Source organism: Nelusetta ayraudi, unplaced genomic scaffold (assembly GCF_046127955.1).
Source record: "Nelusetta ayraudi isolate G7.1 ecotype Tasmania unplaced genomic scaffold, CSIRO-AGI_Nayr_v1 ptg000006l, whole genome shotgun sequence".
NCBI lineage: Eukaryota > Metazoa > Chordata > Actinopteri > Tetraodontiformes > Monacanthidae > Nelusetta > Nelusetta ayraudi.
Window position 1 is genome coordinate 4,394,887 of NW_027466056.1, and position 25,817 is coordinate 4,420,703.

The 25,817-nt window shown below is 50.6% G+C and overlaps 1 protein-coding gene across 1 annotated transcript; it reads right to left on the bottom strand.

Annotated features, from left to right (window-relative positions):
* Positions 1 to 12,644: 12,644 nt before the first annotated feature.
* On the bottom strand, positions 12,645 to 20,254 carry slitrk1 (SLIT and NTRK like family member 1). Its single transcript, XM_076016192.1, has 2 exons — positions 13,117 to 20,254; positions 12,645 to 13,076 (listed from the first exon to the last, which is right to left on the bottom strand). The coding sequence occupies exon 1, from the start codon at positions 19,331 to 19,333 to the stop codon at positions 17,171 to 17,173; it is 2,163 nt and encodes a 720-aa protein (XP_075872307.1). The 5' UTR covers positions 19,334 to 20,254; the 3' UTR covers positions 12,645 to 13,076; positions 13,117 to 17,170.
* Between the last annotated feature and the right edge of the window lie 5,563 nt (positions 20,255 to 25,817).

Here is a 25,817-nt window from a genome sequence, read left to right on the forward strand (position 1 = left end):
TGTCGAGAACCAGGGAAAAATATGCCAATAACAGGGAGTGGAAGAAAAAAAATATCCCAGGAAGGAAGCAGCAGTCGGAGGGGAAAATAAAAGTGCAGCAGGTTGAAAGGGATGTGGAGAAGGGATGTGACAGACAGGTGGAGGAAGTGAGACGGAGCTCCTCGGCGAGCCGGTTGAAAAGGGCTGGGGTGCAGATTAAGGCACGGGAAGATTGAGCGATCGGGGCGGCAATGAAAGCAGCTGTAAAAGGAACCGAGGAGGGAAATGAAAATGGACTGAATGGGGACACAAGAGGGGTAGGGAAACAAAAGAGGAAAGATGAACGATGGCAATCGAGAGGATGCGCCTCGGAGTGATGAGAAGGGAGGACGAGAGGGGAGGCGAGGAGGCTTTCATGTCATCGCCGCGGTCGGGGAATGAATTAAGGCGGCAGCAGCAGACGAGGGCGAGTATTAACCCGACACCCTTCCTGAATTCACAATCTGCCCTCTTGCCATCATCGCGTCATCTTTGAGGCGCAGGGAGCCTTGTTGAAATCTATTGTGTGGTTCGTCTTTATCTTCAAGTACAAGGCTCTTTTTTTAAGTCAAAAATCGTGTGGGTTTTTCACGGGCGCGGCGGAAAAAATGTCCTTAACGGATCCCAACGCTGGGTGGAGCTTCAAAGCTTTCTGATCAGGCTCAATCAAATATTTACAAATGCTCCGTAATTATGCAACAATGAGTTCTCCAGCTTCAAGCCAGCTGAATAAATCTGGTGCTCAACAGCAACCTACTTTATTGTGTGTTGCTGCCATTTATCGATTCCAATTCCTTTTTCTTGTTTTCTTCCAAGGTTTGGGGGAAGCCTGTATTCATGAATGAAGCATCCACTTGCTCTTTATGTCGAGGATCTGGCGGTGACACTGTGTAGAATCAGGGCCAGTTCCCCCATACGGGTGCAAGTCTCTTCGGTCACTCCGAGGCTTCGCTGGTTCCGGTCCCATTCCGAACGTCCTTGAAAAGGGAGATCAGGGAATACTCCCACCCCATTGGCTCCCATCACTTGCCAGCTCTACTCAAGTGTACACTTACCATCCCACCGCCACCCCATCGTGAGTCTGCTTGAGCCAAGGAAATCTTTGGGTAACTGCCAGGTCCCCCTGACAAACCTAGAATTTGTCAAGCAAACCGATCGCTGGCTTGTCTTTCCTCAGTTTTCCGTCACGACTCACCTTGTCTTCACCGTCTGAGCTGAGTTTGTTGCGCCAAGCCTTGTCCTTTCCTGATGCCATCCCACCTTTTCCTCTCTAAAATCTATGAGGGAATCTAGGTGGCTTTCCAAGCACCATTATGAAAGACTCCCCTCCACCTGAGACAAAGATGAAATACTACCAATTTTATCTTTGCTTTCGACACATTGTTAGGGCTTTAACTTGATGAGGAGATTATGCAAAGGATTGTTCGAAGTAAGATTTGCACTGCACCTCAGTAGTCAGGATGAGAAAGTAAAGCACTGGAACAGAATGGCCTTGTTTCATACCCCTGGTTGGATTGTCCCCGTCTTAACCGAGGAGAACTCGGCGCTCTGGTACATCCAGTTGACACAGACACTGGTACACCTGTTTCCAGTAGCCGTTCACCAGTGATATTATGATGAATTCCCCACCATAGGGTCTGAAGTCAAAGTAAAGTGCCAGGGTCAAACAACTTGGATATGCACTCAAGTGGAGAATTTGTACAATGTACCAAAGGTGTTCCGAGGGTTATATTAAAAATGTAGCACGCACATACACGTATGTCTGTAGGCTGGGGGGAAAAAAATCCTATTTAACCTTGAAAACATTCCCATTGTCAACATGAAGCCCACACAAGAATTCTACAAGTGTCTACTATGACTCTGGCACGGAGCACATGCAGCTGCCCAGCAACAAAACAACGAGGCTAGAAGAAAAAACAAAACATGTTTCATTGCTTTGAGGCAGCTTGCACAGATGCGGCGCAGCACGAGCTAAACGCTGAGCAACACTCCCATCCAGTCGGCAAACCTTGCCAGCTAGCTAGCATGCTAGCAAAGCGGCAGGAAAGCGTGGGTAGCACATCCCCGCAGCCACGCCATAAATTAAACCCCACGGGAGAGATGGCGAGCAATGGGATCGGGGGACGAAGAAAGACTCGGTTAAGGGGGTGAGGAGAAAACGAGAGAAAGAGGTTGAGGGAGAAGAGAGAGAGAGAGAGAGACGAGAAGGGGAGGGGGCGCAGACGCAGCCTGGAGACCCAACGGAGGCCTCCAAAGACTCGAAGAAGAAAAGGAGCGGGAGGCAGCAGCTTTCTCCCCTCCACCGCTCCCTGCCCTCCCCCCTTCATCCTCCCTGCCAACTGTGCACCGTTCAATGCTTTCATCATCTCTGATTATTCCGGGGTGATATATATTTATATTTTTTCCCCCCTTTCCCCTGATTTAACATGCACTGCATTGGTGGCAGTGGATGTTGTCAGATCACACGGACCGAGGCGGATCTTTTTGTTAAGGCTTGTAAGTTGAGCGGCGGTTTGACGCGTTGCGAGGACCTCACGGCTCACCAGCTATGGAAACACCAGCTTGTACGTCTCAACTCATCTCCCAAAGAAAACACTTTTAATGGTTCTCACTTCACGTCAGTCGGTTCCAAAACTTGCCAGGCATCCTTCAGAACCACGGTCGAAGACCGGCGAAAGGAAGAAGCTACCCCAAGTGCTTAAATGAAGGTTTCAGATGAGGTTGGAACACTCCTCTGGCAGCAGTTATATCAGAACTGGATCGGACCAGATTGGCCGTGAAGTATGTTACGGCTACGGCGTTGGCTGTCAGTTACCGGGGATGAGGTATTAATTGCCGCAACGCAAACAGGCACATTTTCGCGAGCACAAGAGCTCCTACCTGCACACAAGGTCCCCCGCAGTGGGAGTGTTTTGGATGTTGTTGGGGAAGATGCAGTCATCCATCATCCAGCCGTCAGGGGAGAAGACAGTGACAGTTTATAGATTGGCCGGGCTCTGCCTCTCTCCTGTCTGCCATTTTTTTTTTTTTTTTTTTTTTTGTATTTCTTTCTTTCTTTCTTTTTCTTTTGTTGGTCAAACGCATGTGACAAGAAACGTGGCCCAGTGCTAATCAACAACCCGACCTGTCGTCCGTATCTAGGAAGACTGAAGGTAGTGCTGAAGTGGCCCTTCAAATCCCTTCACTCCCTCCCACACAAGACTGAACCACCCGCTGGGCAAAAATAGTCGCACTTCGCCTACAGTGTTCAAAGTGAAGCATGCATCCTGAGAATGACCCCCACGAGGATCTTTCAGGAGAGCCGAACGATTTATCCTGCATTCATCAGGGGATAAAGTGTATTGAATGGGCCAATCCAGTCCAGTCTCTCTCTCCTTCTCTCTCTTTCCCTCTCCCTCTACTCTTTTATGTTACTTAACCACTTTTCCCACTACCAGCCCGGGTGAAACAAGATTACGGGAGTAAGGTGCTAGCTTGCTAGCGGCAGTTCTTCTGCTTCTCGTGTGAACCACGTCTCGTCGTCTTACCTTCCATTTGACGAGCAAACAAACGATCAAAACTGTTTCGCAGTCTGGCAAGGAATAGTAGACTTAAGAGCCATATTTAGGGGTAGCAATTGCTAGCTGCTAAATTTGGCAGCTGTTTCTGCATCTGCACACATCAAATTAGCATAGCGACCTGGGGTATACCATCCTGGGCAAAACCACATCTCCGTCCTCTTTGGCTTGTAAGTTCCTCCAAAATTTGGCCCTTACATTTTACACTATCATATTCTTTGTTTGTTTCTCTATTCACATTTGCCAGAGTGAATGACTCGCTCAATCGATGACAAACACAATCTAAACTCCCCAGCCTGCGCTGCCGCCGCTACTCCGCCGATCGAATCCGCCTCGGTTCCACATGTTTTTTCCACCCGAGGCTGATAAACCCTAATCCAGCACTTAGATGGGCTCCGAGTCTTTGGCGAGCGGGCAGATGCTCCTGCGCGATATTGCCTCCCGCCTCGCCACCGCCACACACGCTCGAATGGGGAAAACACACGCATGCGGAGAACGATGTGCCATACGAGTTGCTTTGAAAGTGAACCCTGGACGGCTCTATTTTCACCTCCCTGTCATTTGCCATCTGCGCGTTCTTCCCGCGGTCGCATACCCCCCGTCAATAAATGCAATCAACTCGCTCCCCTTCCTCCCTCCCACTCTGCCATCTCCATTCACCAGCCGCCCCCGAGGTGCCTTCCTTCCTTCCTTCCTTCCTTCCCTCCCTCCTTCCCTCCTTCCCTCCTTCCCTCCCGCCCTCAGTCTCTCGAACCGTTGACGGCTGCTCCCGCAGGGCCCTTGGCTATTGCTCGTGTTTGTTAAACACAATCATTGGTGGGCAGGCCGCTAACCACAGCGCCTCTGTCACACGCACCCCGTGCTTCTTCTGTTTTTTGTCACTTTATCTGGAATGTAAACGGGGAAACGGGCAAACACGGGGGAAAGATAGCGCAGTCGGTTATTGCAAACAGAGGAGAGCGTGGAGCAGGGGGGAGGAAGTCGGCGCTCCGGAGTGGATTAAGCCGGTGAGGAATGTGTTTCGTGGCAATAAACGCGCCTCCTTCACCCGCTTTGCAATTTGAATTGCTAATTTAAAAATCTCTGTCTTTTTCTTCCTTCCCCGCACAGCAGATGCGTTTGTTGAGATTTTCTAACACCGCCAACTAAAGCTTCTTTCTTTTTTCTTTTTTTTTTACGTCCTTGGAATTTGCTGTCCGTTCCCTTCCCCTTAGCGGTGACCAACTCAGTGAACGAGCTACTGTTTCGCATTAAAAAGCCACCCCAGAGGAGGATAAAGACAAGAAATATGAAGTCTTCAGTTTCTACTAAAAGGACTCGGGCAAGTGTGGCTACGCTATCAAAAAAAATGTTTGAATTAATTTGTTTTCTATGTGCTTTCCAACATCTTATTTTTAGCTGTGACAAAACCAGGACATAAGTCGATATTTTAGCAAAAGGCCCAGAGGAAGGTTAGAAAAAGAGAAAGAAAATAGAGAAACAGGACGTGCGCAGAAGGCAGATGTGAGCTAAAGAAACAGTAGCAGCTGTGTTATTAAAATCAACAAAAATGAATTTTACATTTTCAAAATAACAATGCCCTCTAATCAGCTTCCTTGAGGTTGCGACCAAACCAGGAAGCTGCTTGCTGGCCATTACAAATAAATCATCGCGGTGACGGACAGAGGGCTCGTCCAATCACCTTCAAAGTTCCATCCTGCCCCCTTCCAAAGATTTTCTGAGGTGATGCCGAGGATTTGGGGAGCGCTTAATCCAAATTGCCTCGCCATCTCTTTCATCAGTGATTTTCTCCTCTCCGTCCACCTCACCGAAAAGCAAGAACAAGTCGCTCGGGCGTTTAAACGTTAAGCGTTGGCGCGCCGTCGGTCCTTGGTGTGCGTGTCTGTGTGTTTTTCTCCCTTCCCACTGCCGGCTCCCAGTAACATGAGTCATCTCACGAGCGATGCGTCACGGCTGTAGTTGTAGAGTCGTCGTAGCTCTCGATGCCTTGTAGTTGCCTTCTTTTGGAGTGCTTCCCAAAAAGCACGAGGGATGGTTTTAAAACAAAGACGTGCTTGATCGCGGCGAAGTGCCGGGAAGGATGCCAGCGCGGTTTTGTTTTGTTTTTTTTGTTTTGTTTTGTTTTCAAATCTAATTACCATACAGATGGAGAAAATCATTAGAAACAAACAAGACGAGATGCTAATCGGTGGTGGCGGCAATAACACTTCAAAGTCCTTTTGAAAAGACTGGAGTCTTTTTGTGAGCTGGTGCTGGTGGCGGATCGTTTACTTCTAATTTTTTACGCTTTATTTTTAATCCTTGTGTAACGAAGTATCTTTTTTTAATTTATTTTTTATTCTTATTTTACGGTTACGTATGTGTGCAGCAGGGCCGCGTTCCAGTGACCCACTAATTTTGACCCGGCCGACCCCCCCGACCTGCACTCTGTGGCGCAATGCCAACTTGCAAAGCGGGAAAGGAAATAAATAAATAAATCAAACTCCTAATCCGCATGTCGACGGTCGCGCTGCGGCTCTCCGATGTGCAGGCATGTGGCATGATCGTGTGCGCGTGCGACGCCGGAGAAGCACCCAGGGCAGCTGTTGACCCAGCTGGCGTTTTGCTGAGCGCTTGTAGTGCGCCGGGGTTAAGGACAACTTTTTATCCCACAATGCATCTGTGTGTTTGGAGAGGGGAGGGCAGAGAGCGCGAGTCAGTGGGAAAAGAGCTTTTGAGCGTCCATGTGTGTGTTTTATGTTTTGATGTTGCGCACGCTTGGGTAGGCGAGTGTGAAAGAGAGAGAGAGCGAGAGAGCAACAAGGTCATTTTTTTGTAGTTGTATTTAATTGTGTAACTATATATTTTTATATATATATATATATTTATATATTTTATATATATATATATATATATATATATATATATATATATATATATATATATATATATATATACATATTTATTAACATATATACCTGATACTGATATTGATACCTCTTTGTTTCCGATACCAATACTTTGCCTTGAATATCTGTCCATACGATACCAACACTGATACCATCTTACATCCTAAACTTCTTCATATCAAAATCAAAAAGACGTTTGGCACCTCTAGCAGAAGCATCATGGAAAAGAAGATGTTTCTGCTTGCCGCTGGTCGTTTGTGTATAGTCTGCATATTGTTTTCCATGATGCTTCCGCGAATGCTTTATCAAGTTTGTGGTGTTGTTGTTTCCAGTGCTGCTGACACGCTTGCTGTTTTGCTTTTCGCTTGGTGAAGCTTCAAGTCAGTCCACACCGCCGACATTACCACTACTCTGCTGACTCGTATACTCTGGATGCTGCTCACGTGACACGTGCAGCAGCCGCTATTGGCTATCTTTACGGCATATAGTGCAGTCGGGCCAGAGGTGTCGTGAACAGCTGAGGGATCGGATCAGAAAGTTTCTTCTGTACATTTCAATATGCAATACTGTAATTCCGTCCAGTATCTGATTGACTGATACCGATGCCCAGAATCGGATCGGTGCATCTTTAATAATAATATTAAATATAATAATGTGTGTGTGTGTGTGTGTGTGTGTGTGTGTGTGTGTGTGTGTGTGTAAAAGGTTGAGGGTCTTTGTGTTTGTTAGCTAGCCAAAAGCGCTAAAATACAGCGAGTAGCTGTGAGCAGACCAGCGAGACGCGAGACTAACCACCGTTGATCAATCGGTACTGGTCCCGCTCTCTGTAGCCTCGAGGTTTTGAACGACAGAGTGGCGCTTCCTCGAAGAAGCGAGCGCGAGACCAAGGAAAAGGAAGAAACGCGCTCACTTGTTTTGGAAAACAGTCCTTCGGGCAACCGGGAGACGAGTGAGTCACGGGCAGAAAGGTAGAATTTTTTCACGGAGAGCAGCGGCGGTGGTTTGCCGGCTAGCTAGCGACTAGCCTAGCCTTAACTGTGTCGCTGCCTTCGCTCAGCTTTTAGCTTTGATCGACGTTGCTCTTAGCGTCGTAATTGCTGGGCTGATCTTAGCCCCGCCCCACATCCAGCATCTTTTATTTATCGACTCAATGCTACGTCTTGACACACAGCCCCAAAACCCCTAAAAAAAAATGAACACTAGTTAATATCATTAGCTCTTTTCTCATCGTTCTTTTTCTCAGTGAACCACCTCAAATTTCCAGGCGAAAGCGAGCGTGTGTGTGCGTGCATGTGTGTGTGGAAGTCAAATCCCTCACTCTACTCCGCCGCCGCCACCCCCTCAGCACCCCCTCCCCGCGTCTAAGCGCCTATTGATCGGCAAGTCATCAAACGGGTGACAAACGGGCGAGGAATCAAACGGGCATCAGTCGGAACGGCAAAGAGCGAGTGGAGGGGAGCGAAGACAGAGGCAGCAGGAAATAGAGGCCGCCCTCGTCTGTGGTCCACTGAGCCTTGTGTTTACAGCTGGAGCCGTCTGCTCAGTGTTTAGTTTTTTTTAATACCTATATAGAAAGACAATCTCACTCGCGTCTGAACCCTGATCGATGATTCAGCAATTATGTTGAGCTTTTATTCAAAATCAAAAGCAGTTTTTTCAGATCTTTGGTCCATCATAAATTAACGTGGTTGTCTCAGTGCGGAATAGGAAAAAAAAAAAAAAAACAACCCCCGACCTCTGAAGCTCCTTCCCAAAACGTACGACTCAGCAGCGGGAGGAGGGCGAAGTCTCCTTGGGACGTTGCCGGCTCGGAGACGATGAGCCTCCCGACGTTGCCTGTCGGACGCTAATCGCTCTCGCAGGCCTCGGAATCAGTCTGGACGGCGAGCAGCCGCGCGCGCTCCGGCGGCGCCAGCCGTGTGGGAATCGCAGATAGCCGGGTGGGGGAGGGGCATCTCTCCGGCCCCCCACGTCACCACTGTTTTAGCAATTCCCCCCCCGCCTCTGGTAAGGAAAGTGGCAGTTTTCATCGTCCGTCTCGCTGCGTTCAGGGCCTCCCGGGGGGATCGGCCTTCGATCGGCGCCGCAGGCCGCGGTTTGTTGCCATAATGCAATTGTTAACTGGAATCAGAAGATGACGGGCGACTCCCGCGAGACCACAGTGGAAACGATGAAGGCGACACACTGGGGGTCCAGTGTGTGTGTTTTTGTGTGTGTGTTGGGGGGTTCCGATGATTTCATTGTCTCAGCTCGAGGGGTTGGCGGGGGCGGGGGGCAAGTTTTGCGACGTGCACAGCTTGCGCCGTCACCCGAAAGTCACGTCGGGCTGCGGCAGGCAGGCCAGGTGGGTGCGCTGTGTCGAGGAAATGCGTAAACAAAAGCAAAACAACAATGGTGACACCTGAAACGAGCCTTCAGTTGAGTCTGTAGTGTTCTTTTGTTTCTTTTGGTTTTGTTTTTGCTGCCAGTGTCTCTGCATATTTGTATATGTATATATTTAACTGCTCTGACTTACAAATACACACACACATATATATATATATATATATATATATATATATATATATATATATATATATATATATATATGTATATATATATATATATATATATATATATATTTATATATATATATATATATATATACCAAATTTAATCGGACACCTAAAGATTAATACGAGATTAAGTTACCTTCTTTGGCCTCCACTCTGTATATGTATATATACATATATATATATAAATATATATATATATATATATATATATATATAAATATATATATATATATATATACATATATATATATATATATATATATATATATATATACTGTAGATGTGTGTAGTTTTTTCTGTGCGTCTTCATTTCCAAAGAGCACTTTCATTAGCACAAATTATGTCCGGATGAAGCGCCGGCGCTCCTCCGACAGACACTCGAGCGTCATCCAGAACCTTAATGCCACTTCATTCTGTGAAGGGGAAGGAAGGAGCTGAGGGCTAATATATGGACGCCGTGTGTTGAAACACACGCCAAAGTTGTTTACATCACGTCTGGCCTCGCAGAGACACTCGCAGGGGTCGCGGTGAGGGCACTTTTCCTCGAGTTGAAGATTCACGAAATTCACACTCCGAACATCTACCGACGCTCCGCTGCGCTCAAATCCACTCCATCAAAACTTGGAACACGCAAAAAAAAAAATGTTGGTGTTGCCCCATAAGTGAAAAAAGTCCATCTTGTAGTTCTATTGCCGGCTCCGCTTTACAGTGAGTGGTGTAGTCCCAGGAACAGCTCCTCGGTGATGTCACAAAGGGACACCCCCTAGTTGGTCCGCCTTCTGAGACCTTTACCTCCTTCTGTTTTTCGACTACTTTTGAAACTCGTGGGAGGTCCGACAAAAATGTGTGTCTGTGAGAAGGTTGTGTGGATTTTTTTGCAGAGGGCTAATTGGGGCAGTTTTCTTTGGGTGGGTGTACGACTTTGTTTTTGCATCAGCGACCAGGTGCGGCTGCGCTGCTGTCATCTGGGTTGTGAAAAAAAGAATAATTATTTTAAAAAAATACCAACGTTGGCCGCCTAGAAAGTCAGGGGTCCGTTTGAGAGCTTGCGATATCAGAAATGCTGCTGCTGCTGCTGCTGCTGGGGGGGGGGGAATAACTGAATCAAGGATCGCGCCTGTAATCAGATCAGGTGAAGAGGCTTGGGATGCCAGTAAGGGGGGGGGGGCGTGGCACCCACCTCGCTAAATGAGATCAGAGGGGCCTGATCGATAAGTGGGGAGGGGAGGGGCCGAGGGGGAAGTATTACCTCAAGCCGTGGGGTGGGGGGAGCGATTCTCACTCAACTTGATTAAAGCCCCCCACCACCACCCTTACCCCCCGCCCGCCAGTCGCCTGCCGGTCCCGGCGCCACATCTGGGTCAATTTTGAGTCGGGAATCCTTTTTAATTAGGCGGCCTGCTCGCTTTGCAGGCGGGGGGGGCGGCTGCTGCATGCAGTGTTTTTTCTCCATGAATTACACGACGCACGCGCGCTCGCAAAGGAAAGTCGCACAGGAGCCATAAACTCCCCCCCCTCCCCCTCCCTTCCCCTCCCCACCCCCGCCACCAACCCGGTTATTAAGCCGTCTATAATATCGCGCTCGGCAAACACCGGCGTTCCCCCCCGACAGAGGAATTTAATATCGTATCATTCTGCAGCGCGACGTCGGCGTCTGGTCGAGGAATTAGCCAATCAAGCCATCGTACACTTTGGATAGCCGGGCCTCCACTGCTCTGGGTAGAATCCGGGTAGAGTCAGCATGGCAGCAGATGCGATCGTGCGCTACTGCAGGAGTCACCAGCATTTCTGGCACTGAGAGCTACTCCATGGGTCCTGAGTCACATGAAGGGCTACACTCTCCTGAAATAACAAACTCCCGGAGTTATATATTATTATTATTATTATTGATACTCATCTATGTGAAGACACAGATAATATTGAATTTTAGACGCAGCTCAAGGAGTTTTTTCAAGCAGGCCTGCGGGCACCACGCCGGTGACGCCGGTGTGTGTGAAGTGCATCAGTGCGCTTCCCGAACATGCAGCCACGCGCTCAAAAGCCAAAGTCCCGTACGTCACCAGACGCCCTGACCAGCCCCACCCCCACGCCCCTCTAAAACAATCTGACAACAATGGGACAGCGATGGGAACTCCAAGACTCGACTCGTCGGGCGGCTAATCCCGCTGGAAAAAATGTCGGACCAATGGAAAAGCAGTAAAGCCAGCAACGGTGATTACAACTAATTCTCTCGTCGACGTTGCGCGCACTTGAACCCCCCTCCGCTGTCCCTCCCACTGACGCAAGCCCAGCTAATTCCCCAAGTCAATCGGCGGGTTCCTCAAAGAACCAATAAAATCCGGCCGGCGAGACTTACAAGCTCGCGAGTTGCTCTCGCGGCAGAAGGGGCTAATAATAATAATGATATCAGAGAGCAACGCTGAGAAAATCCCCTCGAGGATAATGCCAGATAATCACCGCCGCTCCGCACCCCCGCCGGCTAAATCCAGCGCCGGCCGCAGACGCCGCGAGACCAGGACCCCGCCGGCAACACTTGGGACTTTCATCAAACGCAAACATCAAAGGGCAAAAAAAACAAAGCTAAGAACCTATTGGGGCTTTATTCCTTTGGTTTTTTTGGGGGGGGGGTTTTATCACAAAAGCTAAAACGAGAGACCGAAATGATGGATGTGGCTTGCGGGAGCGCCAATGAAAGCTAGCCGCCACTAGCGCCGCGGAAATGAAAGGCCAAGGCTGCCGCTCTTCCTTTTATTTCTGCTTTGACTTTTTTTTACATCATCCTACCGCGCTCTCTATTCTTCGCTCCTTGTCTTTCCTGCCCCCACGTGAACTGAAGGACCCCCCCAGTGCCGCTTTGAGAGACTCGACAGGCGTCGACGCGACGCAACGCAACACAACGCAACACGACACAACACAACACAACACAACATGACACAACACAACGCGCAGACGCAGAGAAAACATTGCAGTCCCGGCAGATGACTAGCCAGCCTAGAAAAGGCGCAGCTCCGCCTCCCCCTCAGCCCCACCCCCCCCACCCGGGGGCCCAGCGTGAGAAACAACATCAGCAGCCCTTCCTCCCCCCCCATTAATGAGCGGCTCCCGCGCACCACTGGGTTTGGGATGGGGGAAGAGGGTTCGGGGGGGTGTAGCAGCCATGTCAAGAAAATCCCAAAAGATCGGAGAAAGCGCCCAGAACGACCGCTGTGCTGCATTGAAAGTCGCTTCAGACCCCCCCCCCCCGCCTGCTTTTCCCTCCTGCCATTTGGCTGATTAGGGACATTTGTGCCTTGGCGAGTGCTGGTGCACCGCACTTAATAAAGCGGCCGATGCAACGCTGCAGCTTCCCCTGTGGAGAGCCGCGCGGGCGACACGAGAAATTCATCACAGAGACGTTGATGAAAAGATATACGATGGTGTAATCTAGAGAGAGCGAAGGGGGGGAGGGGAGCACTTTTATAAATCTCACGTTTTTTTTCCCCCTCCCAAAGCAGAGGGAGACAAATCAGTGTGGGGGGAGGGTGTGTGTGTGTTTGGGGGGGTGTATCAGGCGTGCAGGAGCCACTGAATCACAACCGTGTTTTTTTTCCCCCCTTACACATCATCTCAGGACAGGCACTCACAAGTTAAACACGGAGGAGCTTTCCCTTTTTTTCCTTTTTTTTTTCTTACTCAACCTCAACCACACTTTATTTAACAAAATAGAAGCAGGTCAAATATCGCAAAGCATATAAATGTAACTTTTGAAACACAGCGTTGTCGTCGTCGTCGTCCTTGATGTTTTTTTTTTTTTGTTCTCTTCTCCTCCTTCTTCTTTTGAAAGAGTCACGACAGGTCATCAGTTCATGATAGTCCACAGAAGAAGAGACACAGTTTACCCCCCCATACCCCCCCCCACCCCCTCACCCCCCGCCCCGTCCTCCTTCTGGGGGGGGGACACACTAGGCAGGAAGGTGATGATAAGGAGGATGAAGGCTGGACAGCAGAGATGATGGTTAGTCCCCGATGTCGAGGGTCAAGCAGTGGCGTTGTTTGAATTTTTTTTGGAGGGAGGGGGGCTGGAGGGGTGGACAGAAGGGAGGGGGGGGGCGCACACACACACACACATGCAGACAGCCGTCTACCCTCTTTCTGCAACCCCCCCTCAAACACCCCCGTTTGTCCTCCCGCGGGCGCCCACGTGTATGGTGGGGGGTGGGGGGGTGAAGGAGGGGTGACACCCGTTGGGGGGAGGGAGAGCGTGCAATGTGTGATTCAGCACCATGGTCAGCGGCAGTCAGGTGAGGCGGGGGGAGAGGTTGAGGGATGGGGAGGGGGGGGGTCGCGCCCATCACACATCGATTAGGCATCTCGGATCGTTATTTTTTTTTCTTTGTTTTTTTCTTTTCTTTCAAGGACAAATCAAATTGGCAACATTGTAGTTTTTTTTCCCACATGGTTGTTGAAAATCACAGTCATCGTAATGATCGTCGTCATCGTCCGTCGTGACAAACAGAAAGAGAAACAGAACAACGACAAATCAAACATTGCACATTCCTTCGCACCTCGACCAGACACTGCCAACGACTTTTGAGAATCTTCTGCTTCTTTGTTATTTTTTTTGTTGTTGTTGTTGTTTTTCCATTGTTTTTTTGTGTTTTGTTTTGTTTTTGTTTTTTGGAAAAGTTCGCCTCCGACTCGAGTCTGTCCCATTATCCTCGTCTTCCTCCTTTGTTTTTCCCAGATTCAGTTCTCTTTCGCTTTGTCTCGGCCCTGAACAGCTGAGCTCCGAGGAAACGGGCGTTCAGCCGTGGCAGTCGCCGTCCTGAGACCCCGCCCACCCCAGCAACCCCCCAACCCCAACCCACCCACACACACACACATGCGCACGCACACGAGAACGACAACGTCAACAACGAGAACAGCTAAAAAAAAAAAAAGGAAGGGAAAACAAAACACAGGCATGGCCCCGAGAAGAAGCTCAAGCTTCCGAAAATGATTCAAAAACTGCTTGTTTTTCAAAAAAAAAAAAGGCAACTCGATCAAATTTCCTCCGAGAGTGAGTGACCCCTACCCCCTCGGGTCTGCTCCCACTGCCACTCCCCCCCCTTCCACCTCTGTGTCCCAAATCGCACACCTCATTTGCACACAGGACTGCAAAGCAAGCCGGCTAAGAGTGCTAACTTAACTTACATTGCAGCCTCACTGACTTTTTCCATTTCCAAAATAGGGACAATGGTCGTCAGTGAACGTCAGCATGTGAATGTGTTGTGGGCTAATTCCTCTGTGTGTGCACCAACCAGTGAGCGGGAGCCATCTTTGCCAGCTTGCTACGGCTACACCGCTTGGACACACGACGCTCAGCCATTTCACTCGGTTTAGCACATCGGTGACCAAACCTAACAGTAGTTCCGATAGCAGAGACGCACAGAAGGCGCTAACCAGTGCGTAGCATCCCAGAGCTGCGGGGGTGACTGTCTACAATCGTAACGTTATCTTTCGTTTAAGGTAAAAAAAGAAGTTTTGTTCACGTCCCCCATAGCTGGCTTGCAACCGTGCTAGCGGACTTCATATCCGACAGTAGCTGTGTTTCCATTACCCCTAGAATTGCGCAAAACCTAAATATCGCAAAAGAAAACTGGTCATGGAAACACCTAAACTTCGGAAAACCTCTCAAATATGGCTAAAAGGTTTTGACGCTCTCATGAGGTGGTTTTTGAGACGTATCGATATAGAGGTTTATCGCAAAAGTCATTGGAAACACCATTTTTTTTTTTCGCATTTACACGTCACAGGACGTGACGTATGGGGGTCACATGACCAGTTCACTTCAAGTGAAAACGGTGCGTTATGTTGGACGGAGGAGGAGACAGGAGAATATTTTTCGCAACAATCAAAGAGAGAAATATAGCAGCCACTCTTGACAGCAAACATCCAAATGCAGATTTATCGCAAAATGTTTTGTGCCTCCATCCTCCTCAAAGTGGAGTCTCGCGGGACGAGATCTTACGAGAATTACTGCTTATGCCCTTCACACCATTCAATGGAAACACCTGCAAATCGCAATTGTACTTTGTCGAAATTTTTCGAAATATCGCTTTTATTTTGCGAAGAACTGTCATGGAAACACAGCCGGTGACAGCACACTGAATTGAGTATCCACTCAAAATCCGTCCCGTCAACAGAAGTAGGCGATTCGGGACACGCAACAAGTCAACAACGGGACAATCCCGCCCACCCCATTGTTGGGGGGAGTGCTCTAGCCCCATCTAGCCCCCTCCCTCCATTAAAAACAACCTGCTTCAAGCACATTTTTTTTTTTTCCTCTTGGATGGCTTTACAAAAGCTCACAATATGATGGAGGTGAATCACAGCCGGAAGCTTTTCTCTCATTTTCTCTTTTTTTTTTCTCCCTCTCTTTACAATGGGGGTTTCGTGGATGAAACACTTTTGTTTGTCCTGACATTTAACAGAAACAAACAGGCAAAAAACAAAAAAAAGCATTCTAGTCAAATCTAGGCCAGCCTAACTTGTTTTAGTCTACCACACAGCTCCATTGAAAACACTTTCTCTGCTCAGTTGTTGAAAAAATATGATGGTACAAACCCCCCCCCCCCCTGATGAGATTTTTTTTGTTTTTATCGTCATCATCATCATTATTACTATTGCCGCTGTTGTTATTCCTCCTCTCACCCCCCCCCCCCCCAACTCCCCCCCCCCGACACAGACACACCAGAAGCAGGCTATATTTGTTGACACGCACACGCACGAAAGGAGGAGGGGAAAAAAAAACAAGAAAAAAAAAACACACAACTGTTATTAGAGCTACATTAACTCTGCAGCATAAGCATCTGAGTGACGTTAATTGGTCATGCTCATCTGCACGTCTTGGGTAATCTGAAAGTCAACAATTGGCACACCGTAAAGTAACACAGTTGTACATTCATAAAAAGGAGATGATGACCACCGCCGACATGGGTTCTCGCTCTCGTTCTTGCTCTGTTTTTTTGTTTTTTTTTGTTTTATTCATCACTATTATTGTTGTTTTGTTTTGCTTTTTTCATCTGCATCCACCGAGTCCCAGCATAAATAACCCCAGATATTCACCCACAATCAAATGATAACGAACGGAAAGAGAACATGCACTGACAGCTCCGCCCGCTTGGCCCTCCGTCACCTCCTCCACCGCCCCGAAACAATCATCCCCATCATCCGATATACATATACATGTGTGTGTGTATATATATATATGTATATATATGTATATATGATGCTGTTGTTTTTTCTTCCTTTTGTTGTAAATCCAGTCTCTCGTGTCTCAGTCCACCTCCACCTCCACAGCACCTCCCTCCAGAAACAGGTTCAAAACAACAAATACAAATCCTAAAACTGCAGGTTTTTCCACAAAAAAATAGAGAAATGGCACTTTTTGTAATAGTCATATATAATTCTTAATATCTATATATATTGTCGTCGTTGTTGATATAACATGAGAAAAAGGGTCGACTTTTGCTTCTTGTCTTGGGTTATTGTCTCACGCCGTGTTTGTGTATGTGTGTACGTGTGTATCTGCGCATGTGTGTGTGCATGTGTGTGTGTGTGTGTGTGTGTGTGTGTGTGTTGAAACCCATGCGAAATATCATCATGCAGTTTTATGATACATCGGTCCGAGTTATTTACATGTACATTCATGCGCTCGTGCACCATTCCACGGGCTCTCTCTCTCTCTCTCTCTCTCTTTCTCTCTCACACCCCCCCACACACGCACGCACAAGCCCTCCTCCCTTCCCCCTCCAGCCCCCACCTCCTCCTCCTCCTCCTCCTCCTTTTTTTTGCACTGATCACCGAGTCAGATTGCGGCAAAGTAGCAGAAGTGGAGGAGGAGGAGGGGAGTGTTTTTGATTTTTTTTTTTCTGGAGGGGGTGTGTTGGGGGCTGCGGGCTTGTCATATACATATAATACAGAGAGGTGGGGACAGGGATGCGGGGCCCGTCGTGGGGGGGGGGGCTGTGCAGCAGGTTTGACGGGACGTAAACAAGTCTGCCTTCACTCCCGAGAAAAAACCCTGTGTGATTCTCTCGCAATTTGTCGCGGCTCGTCGTGCGTCAGTCTCTCTGTCATACTCCTGAGGCCCCCCCTTGCCCCTCCCCCAAAAAATAAAACAATACCCTCCTCAGGCGTCGTCGGCCGCCGAGAGGTGCGCGCTGCAGTCGAAGCCCCGGTGCGCGCCACCGCCGCCTCCCTCGGCGCCGTACGCGCCGCTGTGCCAGTAGGACGAGTCGCACACCGTCTGCAGCGAGTTGATCTCGGACGCCGACGAGTTGCCGTCGCGCCGCTTGGAGCGCTTGCGGTTGCGCAGGATGAAGACCAGCATGCCCACCACGGTGAACGCCGAGGTGACAAACACCAGCAGCAGGCCCGGCACCAGCACCGAGATGGACACGCGGTTGGGCTCCAGGTAGGAGTTTGAGTGCGTGCCGGCGTCCTGCGCCTGAGTGCCGTTCTTGGCGGCACCCGGCGCCGGCGCCGGCGACGAGTACGAGTCGCCGTCGGCGGAACCGCGGCAGAGCAGGTCATCGCGCACGCGCCGGAAGTCCCGCTTCCAGAACTCCTCGGGCGTCTCGCACTTGAGGTCGCTGACGATGATGTCGGCGCCGAGCCGCTCGGCCCAGCGCTTGAAGGGCACGATGCGGCACGAGCAGTCCCACGGGTTGCCGTGCAGGTCGATCTGGATGATGGCGCCCAGCTGGTCCAGCACGCCGGCCACCGGCAGGTAGGGGAAGTAGTTGTTGTGCAGGCTGAGCTTGGACAGCGAGACGCCCAGGAAGGCGTCGACCGGCAGCGCCTTGAGCAGGTTGTTGTTGAGAAAGAGCACGCGCAGGCCGGGCATGGGGCCGAAGGTGCCCGGCGCCACCTGCTGGATGTCGTTGTACTCCAGGCTGAGGTACTCCAGGTTGGACAGGCCGGCGAACATCTCGGCCGTCATCGCGTCCAGGTAGTTCTTGTCCAGGTAGAGCCAGCGCAACTCGCCCTGGTCGCGGAAGGTGCCGTTGTCTAGCGCCTTGATGTTGTTGCCGCCCAGGTCGAGCAGGTTGAGGCTGCCGTAGCCCAGCAGCTGGTGCCGCCGCACGGCGTGCACGTTGTTGTCGCGAAGGCTGAGCTCGTGTGCGCCCAGCGGCCGCGGCCGCAGCGCCGACAGGCTCTCGATCTTCTTGCCCTCGCAGTTGACGCCTAGGCCCTGGCGCGAGCCCACCAGGCGGCACGCGCACGGCAGCGGGCAGGTGACATTGTGTGGCGGTTGCTGCTGCTGCCGCTGCTGCTCCGCCGCCTCCTCCTCCTCCCCTGCGCCAGTGGGCAAAGGGGTGGGCTTGACCGTCTTCAGCTGCCAGTTCTCGCGTGACTTAGGGCGACTCCGGTCCCGGCCGCTGGGCGTCGGCGGCGTGGGCCGCGATGCCTTCCCCGAGGCAGCCGCCGCCGCAGCCGCCGCCGCCTCCTCCTGCGTGGGCGGCGCCGCCAGGCTGGCGTCGGCGCCGTCGCCCGGCGACGGGCACAGCTCGGCCTCGGACGTCTCGTTGAGGTCGGCGCCCTGCAGCCGCGCCGGCGCCTCGCAGATGACGCGGCCCACCAGGGCGCCGCGTGGCACGTTCTCCAGCCACTCCTTGAGCGGCGCCAGCTGGCAGTCGCAGTCCCACGGGTTGTCCTCCAGCAGCACCTCGGCGATGCCCGGTATCTGCTCCAGCACGCCCTCGTACGGCACCGTCTTGATGCGGTTGCCGCGCAGGTCCAGGTGCGTGATGGGCACGTGCTGGAAGACGTTGGCCGGCAGCGCGCTGATGAGGTTGTCGTTGAGGATCAGCACCTCCAGCTTGCTCAGGTCGCGGAACACGGCCGGGTCAATGTCCCGCAGGAGGTTGAAATCGGCTTGCAGGTACTCCAGATCGTCCAGGCCCAGGAAGGTGCTCCGGCGGAAGGCACGGATCTTGTTGTTGTTGACGTGCAGCCGCTTGACCAGCTGCAGGCCCAGGAAGGCGCCGGGCACGATGTCGTGCAGGCCGTTGCCCTCCAGGTGCAGGCTGACGGCGTTGTAGAAGTTGGCAAACTCGTTGGGGAAGAGGCGCGAGAGCGAGTTGCCGTGCAGGAGCAGGTGATAGAACTGCGAGCTGGGCCCCGTCAGGTGCCGCAGCGAGGCCAGGCCGCGCTTCTCGCAGTCCACGTGCAGGTCACCCTCCACCTCGCCGCAGGAGCAGACCTGCTCGCGGCAGACGTCCCGTGTCACGTTGCCGCCGCCGCCGGCGACGCACAGAGCCGCATTGAGCAGGACGATCCAAAGCAGCATTGTTTTGTGTGTTTTTTTCTTTTTTTTGGGGGGGGGGTTGTTGTTTTTTTTCTCCACTCTCTCTCTCTCTCCTCCCCCTCCCTCCCTCCCTTCCTGCCCTCCCTCCTCTCAGCCCAGACAAGACATTCCGCGGCTCCGGGACGCCGTCGCCGCGCAGAAGCTGCAAAAAAAATCAGTCCACATCGACGCGGCTGGTGGGAGGGAGCTGGAGGGGGGGGGCACAGGGGGGGAGGACGAAGGAGGGGGTGGGGGAGGAGGAGGTGGGGAAAAAACGCAGATGTGGACACGAGATCAGAAAAGGGAAGAGCGGAAAATGGAGAGATAAGGCAGTCCTTTCATAACGCGTCCGCTGCTGCTGCTGCGTCGTCTCAACCTGCCTTCCCCGCATTAGAGGAAGGAACTAAAAAAAAAAGAGAGAGAAAAAAAGGGGGGGGGGTAGAGAGGGAGAGAGAAAAAAAAAACGTCTCTTTCAGCGGGTCCTCGCGCGATCCTGCGCCCGCTCGCGGTCCCGGTCAAAAGCGGGCAGCATCCTTTATCCCCCTATCTCCTCCTCCTCCTCTTCTTCTCCTCGATTTATTCCCCCGAATGTGTTTTTCTTCCTCACTCGGCCGCTCGCGGTTGCTTCAAGACTGACCTTGGCGCGCGCGCGAAGAGGAAAGCAGAAAACCCGCGCCTCCTCCTGCTGCTCCTGCTCCCGCTCCTCCTCCTCCGCGTACCGATCCCCGCTGCTGCTGCTGCTGCTGCTGCTGCTGCTGCTGCTGTGCCGGGAGCCGACCCCCCCGGGGTGCCGGTGCTGAAGTCGCCGCCCGCGCCGCCGGAGCTGTAGAGGCGAGCCCACCGCTGCAGAGCGCCCGCATCCCCCTCCGCCTCACATCCCTGTCGGCGTCTCTGTGCCCCCCCACTCCGCTCCGCTCCAGTCTGGCTTGTGCACAGGCCCCCCTCCCTCCCTCCCTCCCTCCTTTCTCCTCCTCTTTTTCTCCTTCTCCTTCTTCTTCCTCTTCACATGCGCACCTTTTTCTCCCCCCTCCTCCTGTTTTCCATTAAAAGTGCGACGACTTTTCACTCTCTTTTTTGCTCCCCCTTTTTCTCCCCTCTAAAGCGGGAGACGCGTCGCGGACGTGCTCATCCGAGCTCCGGGTGCTCTAAGAACAATCTGACACCCTCCGCTGCCGTCGCCACAATACGCGTATACATGTGTACGTGTTTTAAAACGAGACGCCGTCCGTCCACCGAGGGAATGCGGCGCACAGAGAAATTCCTTCAAGCAGAGATTCTTCTTCTTTCCTTCTGTCTACGTTTTTTGTTGTTTTTTTTTTGTTTGTTTTTTTTTTACGTCGTTTGGATTCGGTTTTACCTCCGGAGGCGCAAAAAAAGGAGAAGAGCAAAAAAAAAAAAAACTGCTCTCCGATGTCGCCTCCCGCAGTGGAATGTCTCTCTCTCTCTCCGTGAGGGACGAGGAGTTATCTGTTCTTCTTCTTCTTCTTCTTCTTCGTCTCCTTCTTTTTTTTTTGTGTAAATGAAGAAAAGCGCTTTAATCCAGCAGCGATTATAGATCCCCGGTATCAGATTCCGTGGTTTGGCTTCGTGATCGCCCGACGCCGTGGGAAAACGCGTGCGTCCGAGCGAGCGAGCGGGCGAGCGCGTGCCGTTCGGTTTGGATTGTCAGTGCGGCGGCGGCGGTGGATCTCTCTCTCTCTCTCGCTCTCGCTCTCGCTCTCCTCCCCCTCCTCCTCCTCCTCCTCCTCCTCCTGCGCAGTGGCTCCGCTCCCAGACACTGTTGAATGCGGCGGTGGTGGTGGTGATTGGAGGGATTGGAGGGGTGGGGGGGACGTGGAAAATACAAAATTTAAAATAATAATAATAAAAAAAATAATTAAAAAAAAGACAGTGATCTCGCTACGCGCGCATCGCCTCGGACCGCAAGGAGCGCGGGAGTTTTTTGTTGGGCGATTCAACAAACGATGCGTCAGTGGGTCCCCCCCCCCCACACACACACACACACACACTTACATGCGCATGTGTGCGTGACACGGCGCGTCTTGTGCGAAGTGTGCAAGTGTGTGCGTGTGCTTGTGTGTTTTGTCGTGTTCTTGTGTCCAGGTGAAATCCTCCTCCTCGGCCACAAAATAGATAGATAAATAAATAATAGAGCTACAAGCGCGACAGGGGAGGTTTGTGCGAGTGCAAGTAGCCTTGTTTTTGTCACGCCGCCGTTGTTTGAGAGTATTACATCAGCTGACGGCGGAGGGGGGAGGCATGGTGTGTGTGCGCGCAGAGTTGAGGTAGCCTTGCCTCCCTCCGTCCCTCCCTCCCCCTCCTCCTCCTCCTCATCGCCCTCTTCTATCTGCAGTGCTCTGTTGGAATTGAAAGCAGGGCCACGCAGCGGAATCTTAAAGGACCCGCGTTGTGCAAAAAAAAAACAACAAAAACACTTCACTGGCACCCCCCCCCCCCCCCACACACACACACACACACACACACACACACTCTGCCCCAGTCAGTTAAAATGTGAAAAAATGTTTTTTGTTGTTTTTTTTGTTTTGTTATTTTTTTTAAAAACGCAATTTTTCCTGGCAAAGATTGTAAAATAGCACCCTGTGACATCACAAAGGGGACAAATGTGTCATCAGTAACCTATACTGGGAAGAGCATAACAGAGTCTTAATGTGATCCTGTCAACTCTCATCTAGGATTTCCAAATCAGTCTGTTCTGCCCTTAATAATAATAATGATAATAATAATAATAATAATAATAATAATAATAATAATAATAATAATAATAATAATAATAATAATAATCAGTATTATTGATTCATTTTGCATGCAACCGAGATACTTCGTCCACCAGAGGGCAGCCTGATAATGTTGACTGCGAGTGTTTTGCGAAGGGAGTCGGCGATCTGTTAGCAATGTTAGCACCTGGGCGTCGATGCTGATTTTTTTTTTCAAACAGCCTGGGAACTTAGCCTCAGCGTTGTCAAGGAGCTAGCGCAAAGACTTTGTAGCAGCTGGAGGTGGACGCCTGCTGTCCTCAGGAGATCCACATCGGGAGATATTGGGGTTTTTCTACTCCACTCTTGCCCCTCCGACCGAGGGTCGACCTCAGCTCAGCCCCGGCTTCAGCCTCGGTCCTCCGCACGGAATCACGTTTACATTGCGGCGCGTTTACGTCACCTCTCGGCGGGGCGACTCAAAGGGTCCCCGGATCCGAGAGAATTCCCAAGTGCGGCTCGGAGCCGTTTGCATTTTTAATTTCCCGTCTCTTTTGCTTTCTTTGCTTTGACGCTTTGTAGCCCCGCTGAATTATTTCACAGCTGCTAACGCAAGTCAAAGCATTGGAAAGAAAGAGAAAAGAAAAGAAACACTCCCCTTGAAATCATCTGTTGCTTTGCTTGTTTGTTGTGTATGTCTGTCACGATGGACGCGTCAGTGGTTTTTATGTTCTCATCCTGTGAGCGGCGTCTTCGGGTGTCTATGTCTGAGTTATTATCCTCATTATTTTTGATAAAAGCGACGCATTAGGACGATGAAAAACCAAAAGAAAACAACGTTGGCATCATTCCTCTATATGATGGATCCCCTCCCGGTCCTTCTTTCTTACTAAAAGTAAAACCCCATCCCTTGCTAATTTTAGACTTGGGCATCCCAAAATCCAATGACACAGCCTTGCATGTATTAACTACCCTCCCAAAAAACACAAAAGAATACAAAAGACAAATAAAACTCAGCAGCTCCTGCAAAAAACTCTTATCCCTCATGAGATGTCCTTGTGACATCACCGCCTTTAAAATATAGCCACCCGCCCCCCCACACCCCCCCATCAGATGCGTCTGTTTCTTTCCATAGGGCTGGAATGGACTCGCAGTGCCTGTTACTCATTCTTATGAATGAGCCTCTTGTTTAAAAATGAAACTGTGGACCGGACCAGAGTTTAAAAAAAAAAAATAGAAGGGGGGGGGGGGGTCAGTGGGGGCGGGACTCCCTTCACTGGCCGTCATTTGTCTTTCTCAGCGCCCTTTTGGCAACATCCTCCCCCTCCGGACACACACACACACACGTTTCTTCTTCGGGGATCGATGCGGCCGACTCAAAGTGGATCACAGTGGTGGATCACTTCAGACTCAAGTCGAACCCGATGGGTGGGGGCCGTGGGGGTGGGAGTGGAAGGGGGGTGAGTGGGCTTTACTGGGGGATTAGCCGCAGTTTGCCGTCTTTCTGCCTCCCGACCCGTCTCACACTAGTGTTGTAGTATACCAGATTGGTCTTGGTCTCATCTCGGACTCGGAAGCATTTTCACTCGGTCATGTGTCGGTCTCGGACTGGACGGACTTGGGATTTTTGATCAAGACCAGTCGAGACTCAGCCAACACTGCAATGACACGATAATAACCTAAAAAGAATCCAGCCGCTGCCGTTTTACGCTCTGTTTGAGACACCCAGAGTGACACCCTGCCCCCTTATTACTAGTTAATGTTTACTTTATGAAGCAAAGTAGTTGTTTTTTTTTGAAAATGGTTCAAAATAGTTGGCAAAGCAGCAAAATGTTCAAGAAAATTATTAAAAGATACCTTGCTGAAAAGGGAATTTGCTGTTCGATTTACAAGCAAACTTGAATTTAAAGAAGATATGGTAATTTATTTTTCTTTTGTTTGGTTGTCATTTTTCTTTGATATATACAGTCTTGGTCTCGATCTCGATGCTATCTTGTCTTGATAATGTCTTGGTTTGTCCGGCCTTGACGACAACACTGTCCCACTCCACCGGTCGCAGCGTCACGCTAACTCGAGCGGGCAGCGCATGCAGCCACATCACAACACATTTAGCAACATTAGCATCGTCGATCGGGGGGCAGAATGCAAAAGAGGATCGGGAGCAAAAAAACAGATGCTGTTGAAAAGGCCGGCTTCGTTGTTGTTCTTTTATTTTGTTTTGTTTTTTTCAGCCGGGAAGCAGAAGCGCCGACAAAGCACCTTCCGGGAATCGTCCCCTCGTGACATCACGGAAGGAAGCCGTGTACGTCGGCGGCAGCGCCTTGAACAGCCAATCTGGATTTGAGGAATGTGTTTCTTCTTTTCTTCCCCCCTCAGGGCCTTTTGAGGTTTGGTGGGGGAGGGGCTGAAATTCTCTTTGGGTAATTAAAGAAAGGTCAGGTGCCGTGTTCGGCTCGTGCTTCGTAATGAGCGTTCAAAAGGGTTGAGGGTTGACGAGCGAGTGAGCAAGCAGGCGGGCGGCATTCCGAGTGAGCCTGTTTTTGCTGGAAAACGTGTGTGTGTGTGTGTGTTTTCTACTATGGTGGCAAAGAAATTCCGAGCGTGTTTGTCTGGCGGCGAGCCAGATGATGATGATTGGAGCCGACAGGGACGCGGGTTAATGAATGAGACATGATTTTTATCACGCCGGGTTCATATTCAGTGTTTGCGATTTTGGGTCCCGCGATGCCAATCTGTTGGCCGATGAATGGGAATCTCCGGTTGGAGCAACCGAGGAATTGGATGGTTATTTGAGTGATGTTGTCTGTGTGTTTTGGGGGGTGGGGAGGATGCGGGGGTGGAGGGGGGACAGAAGAGGAAACTTTAATTGCTGCTAATGTGTGAAATCCACCTGAGCATCAGTCCCAAAACACTCTGAAATAAAGCAATTTTGAAAAACACGTTGCTCATCCCAAAATAGAAGACAGCTTGGGGGGTTTTAATTGCCAAAAAAATAAACAAACGCAGAAATCAGATTTCACGGGGCCACAAAAAGAAATCGAGGAAACTGTGACATCACGGGCCCGTCGATACTTCCTTCGCAAACTGATTCCCGGCAGAATAGAGTCGCTCATTTGAGAAAGGAAATATAAATAAATAAATCAAGTGACGGGTCTGGTACATGAGCCGAGTGCAGAATAAAAAGAAAAACTAGGTCAAGTGCCGTCTGGACGTCGATAGCGCAATGGCAGCGGCAGCAACTCCGCAACCTCCGGGGCCATCGACCGCCGACGCCAAACAGGGAATCAGCAAAATGTTAGACTGTAAATCCATACTTATCCCCCCCCCCCCAACCTCCTACCCCGCCCTCCCTGCACGCCCCCTTCTCGGGGCAGGTCCACCAGACTGTGACATTGGTCTCCGTCGCCTGCCTTCAACGCAATGCTGCGTCCAAGTCCGAGATGCACTGACAGGCGCCATTGTGAATGAATGATGAATGGATGAATAGTTTATTTTTAGTTTACAGTGTGCAATACTGAAATTGTGTGCAATCAACTGACAAAAAAAGATTTAAAAAAAAAAGGTTTTTTTCAATGGCTCGGCCAATCACGGGGCAGCAACTCCGGGGGGCGAACAACTTGCTTGAAGTTCGAAAGCGACTTAAGAGACTTGAGGCGTGTGTGTAGAGGAGGGTTCGCTTTGAATGAAGAGTCGTCATTGATGGCTGTTTTATTAGCAGTCGGCAACGCGCAACGGAGAAAGCGGAAAAATGTTGCATTTCCCAAATCTTTTGG

Coding starts and splice junctions, on each gene's coding strand:
- slitrk1 (XM_076016192.1), bottom strand. CDS start 19,333: ATGCTGCTTTGGATCGTCCTGCTCAATGCGGCTCTGTGCGTCGCCGGC.